The 16516-nt window shown below is 43.8% G+C and overlaps 1 protein-coding gene across 1 annotated transcript; it reads right to left on the reverse strand.

The window, feature by feature from the left end:
* Positions 1-1105: 1105 nt before the first annotated feature.
* Positions 1106-15354, reverse strand: ICOSLG (inducible T cell costimulator ligand). The gene is given in 9 exon segments (XM_064706240.1): positions 1106-3175; positions 5544-5579; positions 7000-7176; positions 8475-8759; positions 9238-9609; positions 11503-11543; positions 15081-15161; positions 15163-15233; positions 15235-15354. Coding segments are annotated over 9 exon segments (1194 nt in total). The 3' UTR covers positions 1106-3164.
* Positions 15355-16516: the final 1162 nt, after the last annotated feature.

The raw sequence follows: 16516 nt of genomic DNA on the forward strand, positions 1-16516 counted from the left end.
TGGGGCTGAACAGAGCCACCTCCCTCAGTGTTCCCTCATCACTGAGGTGCTCCAGTCCCCCCATCACCTTTGTACCCTTGCTCCAGACTTGCTCCAGGAGCTCCACAATAATCCTCAAGGGGAGACCAGATTATAGTGATTCCATCCCATGTCATATCATGGAGGAGGTGAAAGCCCTAATTCACATATTGAGAGGAAAAATCCCAAAAGCCTAACAGACATGGGGCTGTTTTCTCCCTGCAGTTAGGCTGTACTCAATTGTTCTTTAGAGAAGTTTCTGCTCCTCTGGAAATGAGAGAGGTTAGAGAAATTACACTTGGTAATATTACCTCTTGTGCATGTTTGCTACAAATATAATAAAGATTCACTTTGCAAGTTTGGAAAGCAACAAATAAGTTTTCTTTGACGTAGCCCAACAGCTACTGAGAACAGACATTGGAGTCAGGGGAGCTGGAAAAAGGAAATGCTTTTTTGAGCAAAAGAGACACTTCAGCTCTCACAGGTAAAAAGATTTAAATAGTGAATCTGACAACAGGACAGATGGATCCAAATCACTAAGTAGCAACACATGTTTTCCCTTGGGGCTTTCCACTTGTGGTTTACCAGCCATGCCACAACAAAAAATCTTTCACTTTGCTGTGAAAGTGAGTCCCTTTATTAGTCTTGCTCCAAAGCTGCATCAACTGTTGCTTTCCTGTGCATGTGTTTAATGAAGGCAAACAGAGGGATGCTGGTGCTCCTGTGCAAGGCTGCTCTGGGGGAGTGCAATGAGCTGGTTCAGTTCTGGAAGCAGGAGTGTGTGCTGTGCCTTTGCTCTGCTTGGGGTTGAGAAGTTGGGTGAGAAAGGGATGAATCAGCCCAGGCTTAGTGCTGCCCTCAGGCCACTGCCTGGCTTTCCTGGAGTTTGTTGGGTTGTTCGAGGGATTTTGTTGTGTGAGCCAAAATAAAGCCAGGGTGGTCAGCTCTGTGTTGTGTTTGCCTCCCCTAATCTGAGGCCTTTGAAAAGGAGCACTGAGGGATGTGGCTAAAAGTAAAACTCACCTTGGGTGGAGGCAATGGCTCGGATTGACTTGGCTCTGTGTGTGTTGATAGATTTAGTCAAACATCCAGAAGAATGAATAGACTTTATTTAAAAGATAAATATGGTAAGTGAAGACAAAAACTGCTATTACTAAATTCCCAAGTCCTTTTGAATGGTAGCAACCAACTGTCATCTAGGATTTACTGACCTCTAAGAAAAGCTGGAACTCTAAGCTAAATTAAAGCACAGATTTTGCAAGAAAAGGCTTTTGTATTTAGGTGTATCCATGAAGTAGCCCAGAAATAAGAAAATCCAACCAGTCTAAATTTGTTTTAATGCCATATTGCAGAGTGACTGCTAGGTCGCTTCTTATATCTTTGAACCATGACAGCTGTAGAATATAAAAGTGGAAACTACTTGTAGGAAAGGCTTCTGTCAGGTACAGCAGCACCACAGGCTGCACAAAACATCTTCATGTGACAGATAAGAAAGAAATGTCTGCAGGACTTTCTACTGAACCACTAGGAAATGGTTGCCCTGCACATCTGCACAGATGTTGTTCACATTTTTGAGGTGTCTGCAAGCTTTCCTCAAGCAAGTTCCCTTTAGGGCACACTGAAGATGAGATTTGGACTCAGAAAATACCTGATATCTGGATTTATGGACATGAGAGAAGCACAGCTTCTCAGCTGGGAGCCTCCCGTGATGTGAGTAAAACAGAATTTTCACTCAGCTGGGACTTGAAAGCTGATCTTGACATGAAAAATCAGTGTCTGAGCTCAGAGTTGATACTGGAGTGCCTCTTACACACAAAGCAAAAACAAACAAGACTTATTCACAAAAATCATAAAAATTTAGTCTAGCAACTGGTGCAGGAGAGGTCAAGTGTTTCCAGAGCTCAGTTTAAAATAACAATCTCTGTCCCCTCATGACAAGATGGGGAAACTGTCCCATCTGGGAAAGAGAGCTAGTAAAAATTCCTCCTCCTCCAAAATTTCATATCATCAGCAAAGTTTACTCTTTTGCTATTTTCAGGCAGCCAGTTTGGCTGACTTGGGGCTGAAACAGCAAAGCACATGCACTGGCACAAGGAAAATGCAGCTCTTGGCTTTCTGGACATTCATGGACAACACACTGATAGAATTTGGTTTTTGTTCTTTTGGTTTTGTTGGGTGTGCGCAAGGATGAGACAAAAGCACAAGTTTAGTTTAAAACCTTCAGTTTAAAATCCTCCCTGGAAGCCACAGGAAGGTGCTTAAATAAAGATTCAGTTGAATCAGGCAGAGCTCAACCACAGGTTTTGTTCCATCCTGAGAAGGGTAAGTCCAGGTAACATGACATTCACATAGCAGAGAGCACTATTTTTAATTCAGATTTCTACAGCTTGTTTTTTCTCACAGCTGGCTCCTGTTCAAAGTGGAAGTCCCCTTTTTGGTGGAATATTTGGTAAAAACCAAAATATTGCTATCAAGGCTTAAAGAAGGCACCTTCCCTTATGATAACAAATTCAGAATTTGACCCCATTAGAGCAACTCCTGTTTTTGGAGGACTGGGTGCTCTGCCGGGTTCTGTACACAGCAGCAGCTGGTGAAAAGAGACAATGAAAGGATTGTACTCTAGAGAGAGAGAAACATGGAAGAAGTCACTAATTTCACTCTGCAGAGCCCTTCAGTTTTCTTTCCTTGTTTTAGCTGCCTTTCTTCACATGTAGCCATCGTCAGGGTAAGGTGACAGCAAGCACATTCCATGCTCCTGAAGGTGCTGCTTCTACTCCTGAGAGTCCTCAAAGATCCTGATGAGAGACTGGACAGTCTCCAGCTTCCAGTGGTTGGCACAGAGCAGCTGAGTCCCAGGATTTCTGCTTTCTCCAGTGCAAGTGCCCAAGTCACTGACAATCACAGGGGACTGTCCAAAGTGCTGAGCTGGAGTGGTGACACAACTGTTCTGTGGACACAGTCAGTGACTGGAAGGAAAATTCTGCAGATTTTCCTCTCTATTGTGTTCTAGAAGCTTTTCATTTTTTTCCTTTGCCATCTCTCTTGGCAGAAGTCTGTCACTTGTATTACAAACAATGCTGCCACAGAGGGAGTGATGCTTCTCTTGACACATCTCCAGCTGCCCAAATTGTTGGCACACCTTCCATTTAGACAGGTGCTGTAAGAACAAAATAATTTATTTTTATTCAAAAATAGACAAAAAACTTCCCCAGAAATAATCATTCCTATGTAACCAGTGGAACAAGCTGCAAAGCTATGGAAAAGACATATTCATGCTGCTGAGAGAGAGCTGAGTGGGGAGAAGTCCTGCCTGATACCAGGACACTGGGGGGGTTTCTGTGCTCCTGCCACAGCCTGGAAGGGCCTCTCTGTGCAAATGGAAATAGTGACCTCCCTTGTGAAGGGTTATCAGTGTCACCTTGGGCTCATTTAAAACTATTTCAGAGAATGAGTTGTACAAATCCTCTCTGTGGCCAAGAGAAAACAGCTTCCTCTGGGTCCTCTCAGGAAATGAAGGGATTCCTTCATGTAATAATGCATAATTGCTCCAGCTCTGAATTTCTCCTCGCCAGAGCTTCCTCACCCTCACTGGAGTGGGTGGCTGGAGAGACTAATCCCACCAGCATGGAGTTACTCTTCTTTGCAATCTGCCTTCCTTTCAGTTTCCAAACTCTTTGTTTTGCCTTTGTATCAGCAAAGTTAGTTTCAGTAATCTCAGTTTGGTTTGCAGTATTCAGATTCTCACTGCCATGAAACAACCTGACCTTCTTCATAAAGTGCCAGAGGCAGAAGAGCATTTACAGCAGTATTGAAAACAAAATGCTGTGGCAGAGCATCCCCCTGGATGCTCCTCCCCAGGGTCTTACTCCCTACCTACCACACACAACAGGATTGAAAATACCAAGTAATGATTGAACTAGGCTAGAACTTCTCCTAGAGCTCATCTTTTGTACTAAGGTAGTACCAGCTTTATTTCTAAATAATTCCTGCCAGATACTGGTTTTCTCTTTTGTTAAGAAATCACAAAGCAGCAAACCTGGACTGATGGAGGCTTGATAGCCTGGACAAACTCTGCCTCAGTGCTCAACTACTATTACCCTTAGACAATTTCTTCTAACATCTGGCTTAAATCTCCTTTGTTTAAGTCTGCTGTGCCTTAATTGCAGAGTCAGCTGGGTTAGCACAATAAATAACTTGTCCCATCCTCTCAAAAGACACTCTGAAGGTTGTTATTGTGTCCTTAATCAGCCTGGCCTTCTCCAGCCTAAACAGACATAATCCATCTCTCACCAGAGATCACATTCCCTGGAGCATTTTCATCTCTCTGGTATTGATCCAAGTTGTCCTTAAACTGGGATGCCCAAAACAGGAGCCTCAGAGGTGGGACAGCTTCTGCCATCAGTGAGCCACCAAAGCTGCTGTCCCACCTCCTCTTCCACAAGTGGAGTGGAGAAATGACAATGAAAAGACAACATCTGGAAGGTGCCCTTGCTTTGTCCTCAATGAACAAATCATGCTACAGCAGCCTTCAATACAAACAGGATAAATATTTACTCTTATTTATGCCACAGAGGTTTTTTTACAAATGGGCTAAGGCCAGGGATCAAACCAAGAAGGGCCTGCAATAACTCAGTCTGGAGAAGAAAAAGTTGACCTTAAATGAGCTGTTTGTGCTACGTCAATGCAGTTCCTAGGAACAAAAAGAAGAAAATGTCTCTTTATTTTAAGGAGAAAATCCATCCTTCTCCATAGATTATGCTCTGCAGGAGGGAGTGCAATGGCTTTGATGTTTAGCAACCACAAATGTTGGGGATCAGGCTGTGGTCTGAAAAATAACTGACCATTAACCCAGCTCCCATGGCTGTCAAAGAAATTCCAGAAAAAGTAAAAGCTTTTTTTATGGGTTTATTTGTTTAAGGGTTATTTTTTTCTGCTTGATACTATGCATTGTGTACATTCACAGCATCTGCTACAGCAAACTATGCTCTAACTAGTACAGTTTTAGTGGAACCACAGTATTTTCTGCCTGTTCTGCAGACACACAGGCAACAGTCGTTAGATTCAGTAGAAACTACCAAGTGAGATATCAAATAGGCAGACATTTCACCCTGTACTCTTGCAAGTCCTCTGCCCAGTTTTTTTCCCAAATCTGTCTTCATTTTTTAACCTAATTTTCATTTTCCCCCACTATAAATAACAAATGAATTTGTAAATCAGCTGGCCTGCAATATTACGTGGCAATCAAAATAAAAATATGAACATGGTGCAGGTCTGAAGAGCATGTTTCTTCTAGAAAAGGAGAGGTTTTTTAAAAAATTGGGTGTGTATAGGCTCAGGTTCACAGACATGATGCAAATGATGTCCCTGTATCCCAGTTAAAGATCACCTAGGATGCAGTGCATAAAAAATGCTTCAGTTTGTATCATCCAGCAAGTCTAATCTAAAGGCTTGTGCTGAACTTGTGTACTGAAGCTGTGAAGTTAAATCACCCAAAATAAACAAAATAATCTTTTTTTAATACTTACAGCTGTGTCCTCCTTGGTCTTCTCTTTGTTGGACATCTGTTGAAACAAATGCATGGGTTTCAGCATGTAGGAGGACTTCAGAAAAATGAGATTGATATGAAACAACATCCACCAAAGCTGAGGGTTCAATGTGCTAAATGTTCTGTAAAATGCAATCCAATATTCTATTTGCTTACAACCCAGGCTACCATTTCAGAAAGGAGAGATTTTGGGATTGAAGTGATAGCCCTGCTCCCCATCTTTGGATAGAGTCCTGCCTCACTCTTGGGTTGTTTTTGTAGGAAGGACACGACTTCTACAAGAGCTGCTGCAGATCCTGGACAATCATGACCCTGCTTTCCCCTGATCTTTTCTGAGGGTTGCTAACATGGATTGTCCTTGTCCATGAAAAGTGTGGGTGTCCCTGCTCTGTCCCTTAGATTGTTAGTTCCTGGATAGGGGCTTAGAGCAAGTGCTCAGCTACATTGGCAGACTCAGTCTGGCCCACAAGATGTCTTTTAGAGCTTTTTTACAGGCACACACATGGGCAAATCCAGCTACACAAGGGTACCCATGTGACCAGCTACATTTCTGCTTGACCCCAGCAGGAACCTCACCCTTACTCATCCAGCCAGTGACTCTAGAGCTCTCAGGACTGAATTATGCTCTGATTTCTCCTTCAAACTGTGCTGAGTTTGGACCCCAGTCCTGTTTTGTGCCATCTGTCCAGAAGGAGCCTGCAGGGATCACAGCTGACAAACCACAGCCCAACAGATACAAAGCTGAGTTACTCTCACATCCAGAAATTACTTCCTGTGAGGCTCAGGATTCACAGAATCACAGGGTTGGAAGAGACCTTCAAGATCATTGAGTCCAACCCAGCCCCAACAGCTCAAGTGAACCCTGGCCCCCAGTGCCACATCCAGGCTTTGTTAAACACACCCAGGGATGGGGACTCCAGCACCTCCCTGGGCAGCCATTCCAGAACTTTCTCACTCTTTCCATAAAATCTTTTTCCTAATATCCAACCTGTATTTCCCTTGATGCAGCTTAAGACTGTGTCCTCTGGTTGTGTCAGTGCTGCCTGGAGAAAGAGCCCAGCCCCAGGTGAGCACAAACACCTTGCAGGAAGTTGTAGAGAGTGATGAGGTCACCCCTGAATCTCCTTTTCTCCAGGCTAAACACCCCCAGCTTGGAGAAAGACACAGACACAGTAAGAAAGGCTCAGACACAGGAAGAGAAAATCATAAAGAATAACACGTCCTGGGGCACTACATTTCCTCCCCAGAGCATCCCAAGTTTTTGTTAATGGCAGGATTTCCTACTGCTTGTCATACTTCATTTCTTCCTATTAGATAATGTAGCTTATACTTCATCTAGCTTACTCATAATTCATCTCTTCCTGTTGGATAACAGTAAGCATTTTGGCAAGTGAGAAAGGATTCTTATCATTTGGTCATGCAAAGTGTCTCATTACCTTTATAGGACACTAGATTAGAGGACCTCCTTCTCCACAGCCAGCAGATTAAACCAGTTAGAAGAGCTATCACAAAGACAATGCCAATGATGCCAGCTGCTTGAGCACCTCGTCCTTTTTTCTCTGTTTTTTTGTCACTTTCTGTGCCAGGACCACTGATTTTCTTCTGCTGCGTGTCTAGAATAAAATAGAAAAGGATGTCATAAGGTGTAAATTTTCACATTTCATACCAGGCAAATATTTCACCATGTTTTAGAGGCATAAAAAATTCTGAAGGAGTCAAGATTTGTGCTATTTATATCACTGTGATTTTGGTGATTCCTTCTGAGTGAGACACATCTCCAACTAACTATGTCTACCAGTTTACTCTTCCCTGTCATCATAATGCATCCATTCTTCTTTTTTCCTTTTTCTTCTTTCCCTCCTTGAGAGACTGTATGTTTGGGCTTGTATCTAGACTCAGCTGAAAATAAATCTGTATAGAATCTACAATGTAAATCTGAAAGTACTCAGAAAAATGGGTGAAAACCTGTTTCCCTGAAGTTAGTGAAGAATCTTCACTCATTGCTGCAAACTGAAGGTTTCAAATCACATCTCTTACTCTTTCAAGTGAAATTGAGAGACTACAAAACCCCACAAAAATAGTAATATGAAGGTCTTTTCCCTCAGAAGACAACATGACAATGCCATTAGGAAACTAATGATGAGGTTACTTAGTTTTCCTTTAATTTGGGATGACAGCGTGGTGTATTATCACATAAACACTCTATTGTGCAACTTCTGTTCATGTGTTCAATTTTTGCTCCTGGAAATAGTTTATATTGTTTGCCTACATTCATGAGATCAGTGTTTGGGGTGTTCTTCTTAATACCTTTTTCTTTTAATAGCTTTCTGGTTTTGTGAAGAGTTGAGTGACTAAATACTTGCTTTTACTATTAATCATCACATCAGCAATAATTAGCACAATTTATTTGTGTTACAAGGTACATTGTTCCATTGAGCTCATATTGCTCATTTGCTGCAGACCTGGTTTAAGTTGTAGACTGTATTAAATTGAGTTTTGGAGAAGCTGGAAATTGAACTTTGGAACTCGGCAGAGTAAAAAGCAAATGTTAGTGTTGCAAGGCCATTGTGTAGGGGGTCAGAAATCATGGATCTGCTGGATGGTGGCACCTGAAAAACAACCTGACCATCATGTTCCTGAGGAACTAAAAGGTTAAGCTCAGCAACTGCCTCAGTGCAAGAGCTTCTCAGTGCTGTTGTCACAACACATTTGGTGGGTTATTCACTTCAGTGTGGAAGAATTAAACATCAGATCCATGTCTAAACATAACTGGAGCTTGAAACAAAGCCCAAGATCTTCTCAGAACACTTTGGAACCACTGAATTAATGCACAGCCCTCGTTAGTGTGCACCTACAGACAGAGACACACTGGTTGACATTCCTGCTACCTAGAAAGCATGAGGGAACTTACAGTTGGCTGACAGATTTTCCTGCAGCATCTCATTTTCTATGGAGCACTCTATTTGCATGTTAGAAGTGGCTGTCACCTTCAGTGTGCTGACAACACTGAAGGTGCCGTCGTCGTGGGGTATGATGTCTGTTTGTGAGGGATGCAGGCGACTGTTGTTCGCTTTATTGATCCAGTAAACGTTGGGCCTTGGGTATCCATTGCCAGACCTGCAGTGAAAGGTCACCTCCTCTCCAGGGCTGTCACTGTTTATTATTGGTCCACTGAGTATTGGTTGGCTGTAACTCGCTGGAGAGCAAGGAGAAAAAGAAATAGCTGTCGACGTTTTGAAACGTACTGGAAAGGCAAAATTTTGGGATGGATTCTGAACAAACTGCTGGATTTGACACCACCCTCAAGACTTGAAAGAGAAATGCCTGCAGGTTTGGTCTGTAAACCACAGAGCTAAGAGAATCTCTGAGAAGGCTGAAAGCTAAAGCCAAACCCAAAGGAAGAAAGGACCAACGTCAGGTGCTGTCACACAGTCACATGCAAGAGCTCTCATACCCATGAAAAACAAGAACAGAAACAGACACTGGATAAACAGTTTTTACATGTATTCTTCAAGGTTTATGTTCCCTGTCTTACATTAAGCAGAGAAGACTTCATTTCAGCAAAGAGCAGAAGTCTGTTTCAAAATTAAAGTTGTGCTAGAAATATAGTATTGAAATAGGACAAATTTGAAAAGTGGAAATGAGAATTTGGGCAAAGTGACACAAGCTCTTACCTGCTAAGCTGAGAACCACTTCTGCCTGGTGAATCACTTTGGGATGTTCAGTTTTCTCCAGCACTATGCATTTGTATGTATGTTCATCACTCTGGCTGACATTTAGCAATAGCAGAGAAAAATCACCATTTTCCAACCTATCCCAGAATAACTGAGTCCTGTCTTTAAAGTGAATACACTGATTACTGTTATCATCTTGGCCAGAGATCAGTGCATGTACAACTGAACACTTTTCTTGATAGGAATCATCAGCTATTTGCCAATAGACCCGTAGATTTTTTAATTGCAAGGGTTTCTTTTCGTTATAAATGCAACTTAGTGTGACGTTGTCTCCAAGTTTACTGATGATGTTCTTCTTCTCTAGTACAGCAACTACGAGATTAAAAGAGAGAGAGAGAAAAAAAAGGGAGGTTATGTGGGGAAAAAAATAATTATTTTTGAGTACATTATACCATATATAGACTCTGGTATTAATTTTATAGCAGGTAGGTGAGTACGCTTTCTTCATAGTCATTCCTATCCCCCAAATTTCCAGTGGCTAATTCTCTCCATGTCTATTTGTCTGTCCATTGTCCAAAGGGACCTTTTCTCTGAGAGCCAAGCAGTGTGAATCATTCCTAGCCCCATGGATATCCACATTTCACTTTGCACTGACTGCAGACACATATTCAGGTCCTAATGCTTCAATAATCACTTCTTGTTTTTTTAATTAAGAAAAATGCCAAATAACTCCACTTAGATCACATGAAGTGGAAACATTGATAAGAAAGAGTACTACCATTATTTTAAGACCCAAAAAATTAAGAAGGGGAGTAAAAGCAGGATTTCTCAAAGCCGGCATGACAAAGCAACCACATTTTACTGCTACTGTCAGTGACACCCTCTGAACAAACACACTCAGCTGGCAAACCAGCACACCCAGATCCCTCCAGTGGCACATTTATTAGACATTTACATCTTCAGGGTCACTTGAGGTAAAGTCAGGACTGTATCTGGCTTTCAGAGCACTTTTCCTGCCTTTTGGACATGAGAAAGGCAGCCTCTGCTCCATGTGAGCAAGGCAAAGGCACGAGGTGAGGACAGCTGATGCAGAAAGCTCAGCTCAGTGAGTCCCACAGGGCTGGGCAGCTCTGCCCACACCTCCCTGCTGGATCCTTCACCCCAGACCAGCAGCCAAAACCTCACTGGTGTGATGGTTGGTGGCACCAGAGCAGTGTTTTTGTTGTGGGTGCCAGGCAAGAGGGGTCAGGCATGGGGCTGGATGGGAGAGATTCCAGCTGGGGGAAGGGATTACGTGGGTGGATGGCTCAGGGGAAGGATGATGACAGGAGTGGAGGTTGGGAAATGCAGAAACAGTGCATGGTGAGGTGGGAGGGAGGTGGCAATGCTAAAAGGGAACCTGTCTTTGTGAGGGTGCACTGGACTCAGAAACAGCTCACCTACACATGTGAGCTGGGCACCCTGGTCTAAAACTACCACTGAGGCAGACACAGTGCTTGCAGAGAGAAAGGCAGGATGTTTACCAGGTACTGATAGAACAGGCTTGAAATGCAACACAATTGCTTGGCTCAGATTTTGGGAAACCCATTGGAATAGCAGGAAAAGCAATGCCCTGGCAATGATGGGTGCAAGTCCATGACTGGACAGAAACTGGCCAGCCAGCATCTATTGGGACTGAATCTGGGACAGTTTGTCCTGATATTGGGGCCAGGGAGTTTCCTTGGTGGCTTTGTTGAGGTCCTTCTCAGTGATTAAGCAAGAACAGAGGAGAGAACTCTAAAAACACTTTCATCACCAGGTGGTGTGATTTAATTCTACCTTTGTTTTGCAAGGGATATTTTAGAACCATAGTAAAAGTAAAATGACTAATAGTAGGAGTAAATTTACTACTAATAAGCAGTAGTAACCGTGACATATAATTCTACTCTTGAATGTTAGATCTGCTTGTCAGCAGCTCCTATTACTCCACTTCTAAGGCCTTTTGTTGACAGAGATAAGTACACAGGGAAGTCTCTGAAGCAAGCAAAGCAATCTGAGCAAGAGCATCCATAGGGTCCCTTGCTGCTCTCTGCAATGAAACAGAAATTGATTTTATCTTCTTTCCCTGATGCATGTCAGAGAAACATTTCACTCTGAGGAATTCTTCAGTATCTTGTAGAAAACACAGAGATGTTCATATTGTACATTTTACATCTACTTTGTGCATTTGGCCAAACACATTAAAGGGAGGGCAGTTTAATTTTCACTGAGTTTTTATGCACTTACCAGCTTTCAGGATAAGAAGGAGCAGTAACAGAAATCCATACCTAAAACAAAAAACAAACAAGTGTTACAACTGACTTTGCATCTCTGTTGTTTAAATAAGCAATAACCCCAAATTTGATTGTTTTAATATAGTGGCAGAAGTAGGTAAATTAGGTATGCTCCCATGCAATGCCCCATTAAGTATTTGCATTTTTGACAGCTGCAAAACTTCTGTTTATACAACTCAGCAGTGGTTTGGTGGCCAAGGCCATGAATAGCAGCAAAATGCACTAATATTGGAATCAGGGCAGAGGGCATGAAGCTGGTGTTGGGCCTGTGTTCTCTTCTGAAAGAATTGATTGGCTTGCTGGACAAACAGGCTCTGGGGACTATCTGGGTCACTGGAAGGGACAGCAGCTGCACAGGTCAAAACCCTAAAAAAGTTTTCCAATTTTTTGCTGGAACTCCAGGAGTAATTTTGTCTGGTTAAAGGGAAACAGCAGCTGACCATGCTGCCCACCAGGTTGTGCACGGAGTAAAAATGTGTAAACAGGAAACCTGCTGATAGTGGAGAGCTGTGCAAAGGTTTTTGCTGGGAGGAATTTGGTGTGTTTGATTATTCAGGAGGGGCACATCTGTGCAGGAGTTTCTCCAAAGGAAAGGAGCCCATAGGAAACCCAGTTTAACCCATCTATAAAGTCCAAGTGATTTAACTCTCATCCCACAGGGGTTTAAGCTAAATGGTCAGCACTTCCCTGTGAGTTTCTTTAAAATAGCCTTTCACCACCACACCTAGTTAAACATTGTGCTCTCCTTCTTCCAGACTGCTGTAGGAAGGGAAAGAAAGATGCTGGAAAGGTTTTGGAATGAGAACTGTGTGGCTGAGCTGGCCACCTTGATATTGGCCAGGTGCAATAAGGTTGCACTGCTGAGCTGAGGGGCAGAGTGACAGGAGCTCTGGCCTGTCACCATGTACCCAGCTCACCTGTGCAGGCAGGACTGAGAGGCCACACTGTCCAGGTTCAGCTGGCTCCCATTCCCCAGAGTTCTCATGATGCCTTAAATTTAGCTTTCATATTTTCCAGATTCTGCACTGCATTAATACAGAACTCTGAACATAAAAAGTGTTAGCAAGTTCTCCTCACAGCTTAATTAGATAAAACAATCCTTTTCCAGCCCCAGAACCAAGGACACTGTTGCAGCTTCAGGCCCAAAAAGTGTAACAGAGGAATTGAGGAGAGCAATCAGGGAGGATGGGACTGCATAACCTGAGCTGTAATTGGACAATGAACCCTAATACATAAATGGACCAAAACTTATAAAAGTGGGAAAAGGTGTGACCCAGGAGTCCATCTTGGGTGTAGCCTCAGCCAGGCTCTTGTACTGCCCAAGGTGCATCCTTTGAAGGTCTTTTCAATAAATCCCTGTTCTATTCCTTTAACACTGTCCAGCTTCTGTTCCAGGCAGCCTCTCAAGGCATCACTCAGCCCTCACAGGCCCAGCACTGAGCCCTGGGCTGGGACAAAGGGATATAAAGGGATAAAGGGATTCCTGCTCCCAACAGGCCATTTCTGCCCAGGACTGAGCTCCAGATTCTCCCACCCAGGCTGGTCACTGCCTTCCCTCCAAACCAACGCTGCCCTGCCTGGCCCTCCTCCCTCCAAGCGCTGACCTAAGCTCACCCCCCACAGCCATTCCTCACTTTGCTGTGCTTTACAAAATCCCCTCTCTTCCAGGCTTCCTGCCCTTTCCCCACAGCTCCCTTGTCCAGCCAAGCACAGGAATTCACACATCACATCTATTTGTATTTTGTAAAATTATCATCTTCCCAAACATATTCAGCTTCCCATGCAGAAAGCAGAGAACATTCCTGACACAAAATCTACATCTACTTGAAGCCCCATTTCCAGAGACTGAGGTGGAGAAATTTTAGGGGAGAACCAATCTGAATTGCATTATTTTTTTGTATAAAGAAAACATTTTATTTTCTTTCTCTGTGTCCTTTGAAATGATTTGATAGATGAGATTTGAAAAGTTTAAGTATATGCCCAGTGTGGAAAATTTCTGCTCTTTACTTCAGTAAATCTGCAATCAGTCTCAAAGAAAGTCTCCCAGGAAGCACATCTAAACATTCTGTACTATTATTTATCCTCTTATTATTTCTCTTACATTAAGCAGTTTATTAACCAATATCAAAGATGTAAAACATACAACTCTACAAAACAGAACAGCAATAGATTTTCTTTTACTAATGTATAAACATAAGTGTAAAGATTTTTACAGTGGCCTTTACACGTGGATTTGTATTTTATTGCTGTTGTATTTTTACACTGTTCAGGAGTCATCGCTTTTGTGCCAGGCTTGTAGATGTTTGTCTTGACAAGCTCAGCTCATGTAGTCATCAATCTTTCTTAATCCCATGCCTGTGTTTGTTTCATTATTCCCAACCCAAGTTAGAAGCTATGGATATAGCAACTCATTTGAATAGAATGAAAACAATAACTGATTAATACTTAAGAGACTCTCGAGGGAATTTCCCATGGTAGGCATTTGCTAATACCAACAGACATTTAGATGCATCAGTCAGAACTGATTCTCATATGTATGTATACAAAGCAGATCTTGATTTCTCATTTTAATAAATGATGCCACAGTCAAGGTTAGACAGATCCAGAGATGCCTCCTCCTCCTCTTTCTTGAAGGAAGTTGCAGCTGTGGTTTTGTGGGGGTGGTTCCACCCACGATGTTCCCCTGGAATGGCTTCAGTTCCAAGCTTCAATTGGAAAAAGTGAGAAGTGCTCTGCCTGCAGAGAAACCTCTACATTCACTCAGCTCCTGTATCCATCACTAGCAGTGAGCTCAGTGAAGTGCTGGCATAGCTGGGGTCTTGCTCTCTTAATTTAAAAAAAATATTTAAGCTTCTTTTTCTTTCCCACACCTTCCTCATCTGCAAGTGTTTTAAAATGCCGTGTGAAGCAGGAGAAAGTTGCACTTCTCCTTTCACGGGTGAGATGATTCTTCCTACCAGCACCTCAACTTCTCCATCGCTACTTTCCTTAAAGCCATGGGATGTTGCTGCCATGGCAGGCTCCAGCCAGGCAAGAGATATCCTGATGCTTGAAGTAACAACTTTGGGGGCTTTGCTCCACTGCTGAGACCCCTAACTTTGTCCCCTAACCTTGTGGGGACACGGCTTTTCCCGATCAGCAGGTGCCCTAAGCGTGTCACCTGCGGAGCTTTGCTAACACCTGCTGGAAGGCAGCGCTACCCGGGGCAATGAACCCCAGTGAGTCACGGCCCATCGCAACCCTTCAGCTGAAAATATCCATAAAAGGCGTTAATTCCCTGGAGCCCTCCATGGCCGCTGTGACAGGGGACCCCTGCCCGGGCTGACCGGGAGCTCTGGCAATCCCCAGCTCCGGCAGCGCCGCAGCCTGTCCCGGCTCCCTGGGTTTCCCTGAGAGCATTTCAGCAGCCCAGCCCCCGCCAGCGCTTTCCCTGCCCGCCGCAGCAGCAAAACTTGCGTTTCCCAAAGGCGATGCACATCCCTGGGCGCGGCAGCAGCGACCCTTCCCCGCGGCCACCACGCACTCACTCACCCTCGCGGCTCCATCGTGCCGGACCGGCCGTGCTGAGCTAAAGCGATCCGTGCCGAGCGAAGCTGAGCAGCAGCAGCGGCTGCCCGCCTCAGCCCGTCCCCTTTCCCGCCCACGCCTCCTCCGCGGGGACTTCCGCGTTCGGAGCGCGGGGGCTCAGATTTAGCACGCCCGTCCTGGCCGTGAGGGGTCTCAGGGACCCGCCTGTTCCCAATGAGCCCTTTCCAGACCCTCGTCGGGGCCGCTGGATGAGGGATCCCGGCTCCTGCAAATCCATGTGCCCTGAGGGAAGGACGCCGGTCCCCGTCAGGCGGGACGCCCCTCACGCTGCTGAGGAGCCGGGGTTGGGCGGCTTTGGCCATAGCGCGTTGTGAAAGACCCACCGGAGTTGTGAAAAATGCGTATTTTATGACAGGCTTCTCGCAAATATTAAAATGAATATTATATGTGTTGTTTTAGAAAGTTGTGCTGTATTGATTTTCTTAAGTAGAGTGTTAAATATTGTTTTAGGCTATAGCAAAAGGTTAAAATAGAAAATACGCTATGTAAGGTACTTTTTTAAAAAAAGGGACTCGCAGCGAGATAGCAGCCACAGGACACCCAAATCTTTCAGAGAAAAAGGATTTATTGCTCTCTTATCAGATGAAACGAACTTCTTCCCGCCTCGCTCAGCCCTGAATACACCGTCAGGATTCAGAGGAAGAAGCTGACACTGACCAGACAAAATCCTTTGTTTGAATGGAATTTATGCATCATGTATGAGGTGTATGAATATGCAACAAGCTATTGCTTTTCAGGGTTAATCCTCTGTTAATGTGCCCTTTTTCAGGCTTATTTTGCCCAGAAAGAGGTACCCGGACTGTCTGTAACTCTTTGTTTTTATTGTCTCATATTGTCCTAATCCAAATTGTCCAAATTTTTATTACTATTATATTACTCTTATTATAAAATTCTAATTGTATTACTATTTTTAGAACCAGTTTATTACTATTAAACATTTAAAATTTTAAAAACAAACGATTGGCGTTTTTCACAGGCGTCCTCTTGTCTCTGCGAGGCGCTGGAGATCGGTGCCGCAGCCCCGGGGTAGGGCAAGGACTGCACCCGGTGATCTCGGAGATCTCGAAGAATCCTGCCTGGGAAGCAGGAAAGTTGTTTTTCAAAGTACATAAAGTGTATGTTTACATAAATAGCATATTTATTCTGTATTTATATTTTGTAAATAGCTAAGTGTGGTTTGATAGAGAATAGAACCGCACCTGGAGCTGTCGTAGGTGTGTTGATGAGGGGGTGTTTTAGCACCCCCCGGGTGTTTGAAAGCTGCGGTTCTCAGTCTCTACAGTTTCATTTTCGGCTTCACATCAGTGGCTGTGTTTGCCTTGTTTGTTGTCAGGAGCTCAAACCCAGCTGGGACCTCTTTGCCAATGTGAGCATTAGTG

This window comes from Zonotrichia leucophrys, chromosome 1 (genome assembly GCF_028769735.1).
Source record: "Zonotrichia leucophrys gambelii isolate GWCS_2022_RI chromosome 1, RI_Zleu_2.0, whole genome shotgun sequence".
NCBI classification, from domain to species: domain Eukaryota; kingdom Metazoa; phylum Chordata; class Aves; order Passeriformes; family Passerellidae; genus Zonotrichia; species Zonotrichia leucophrys.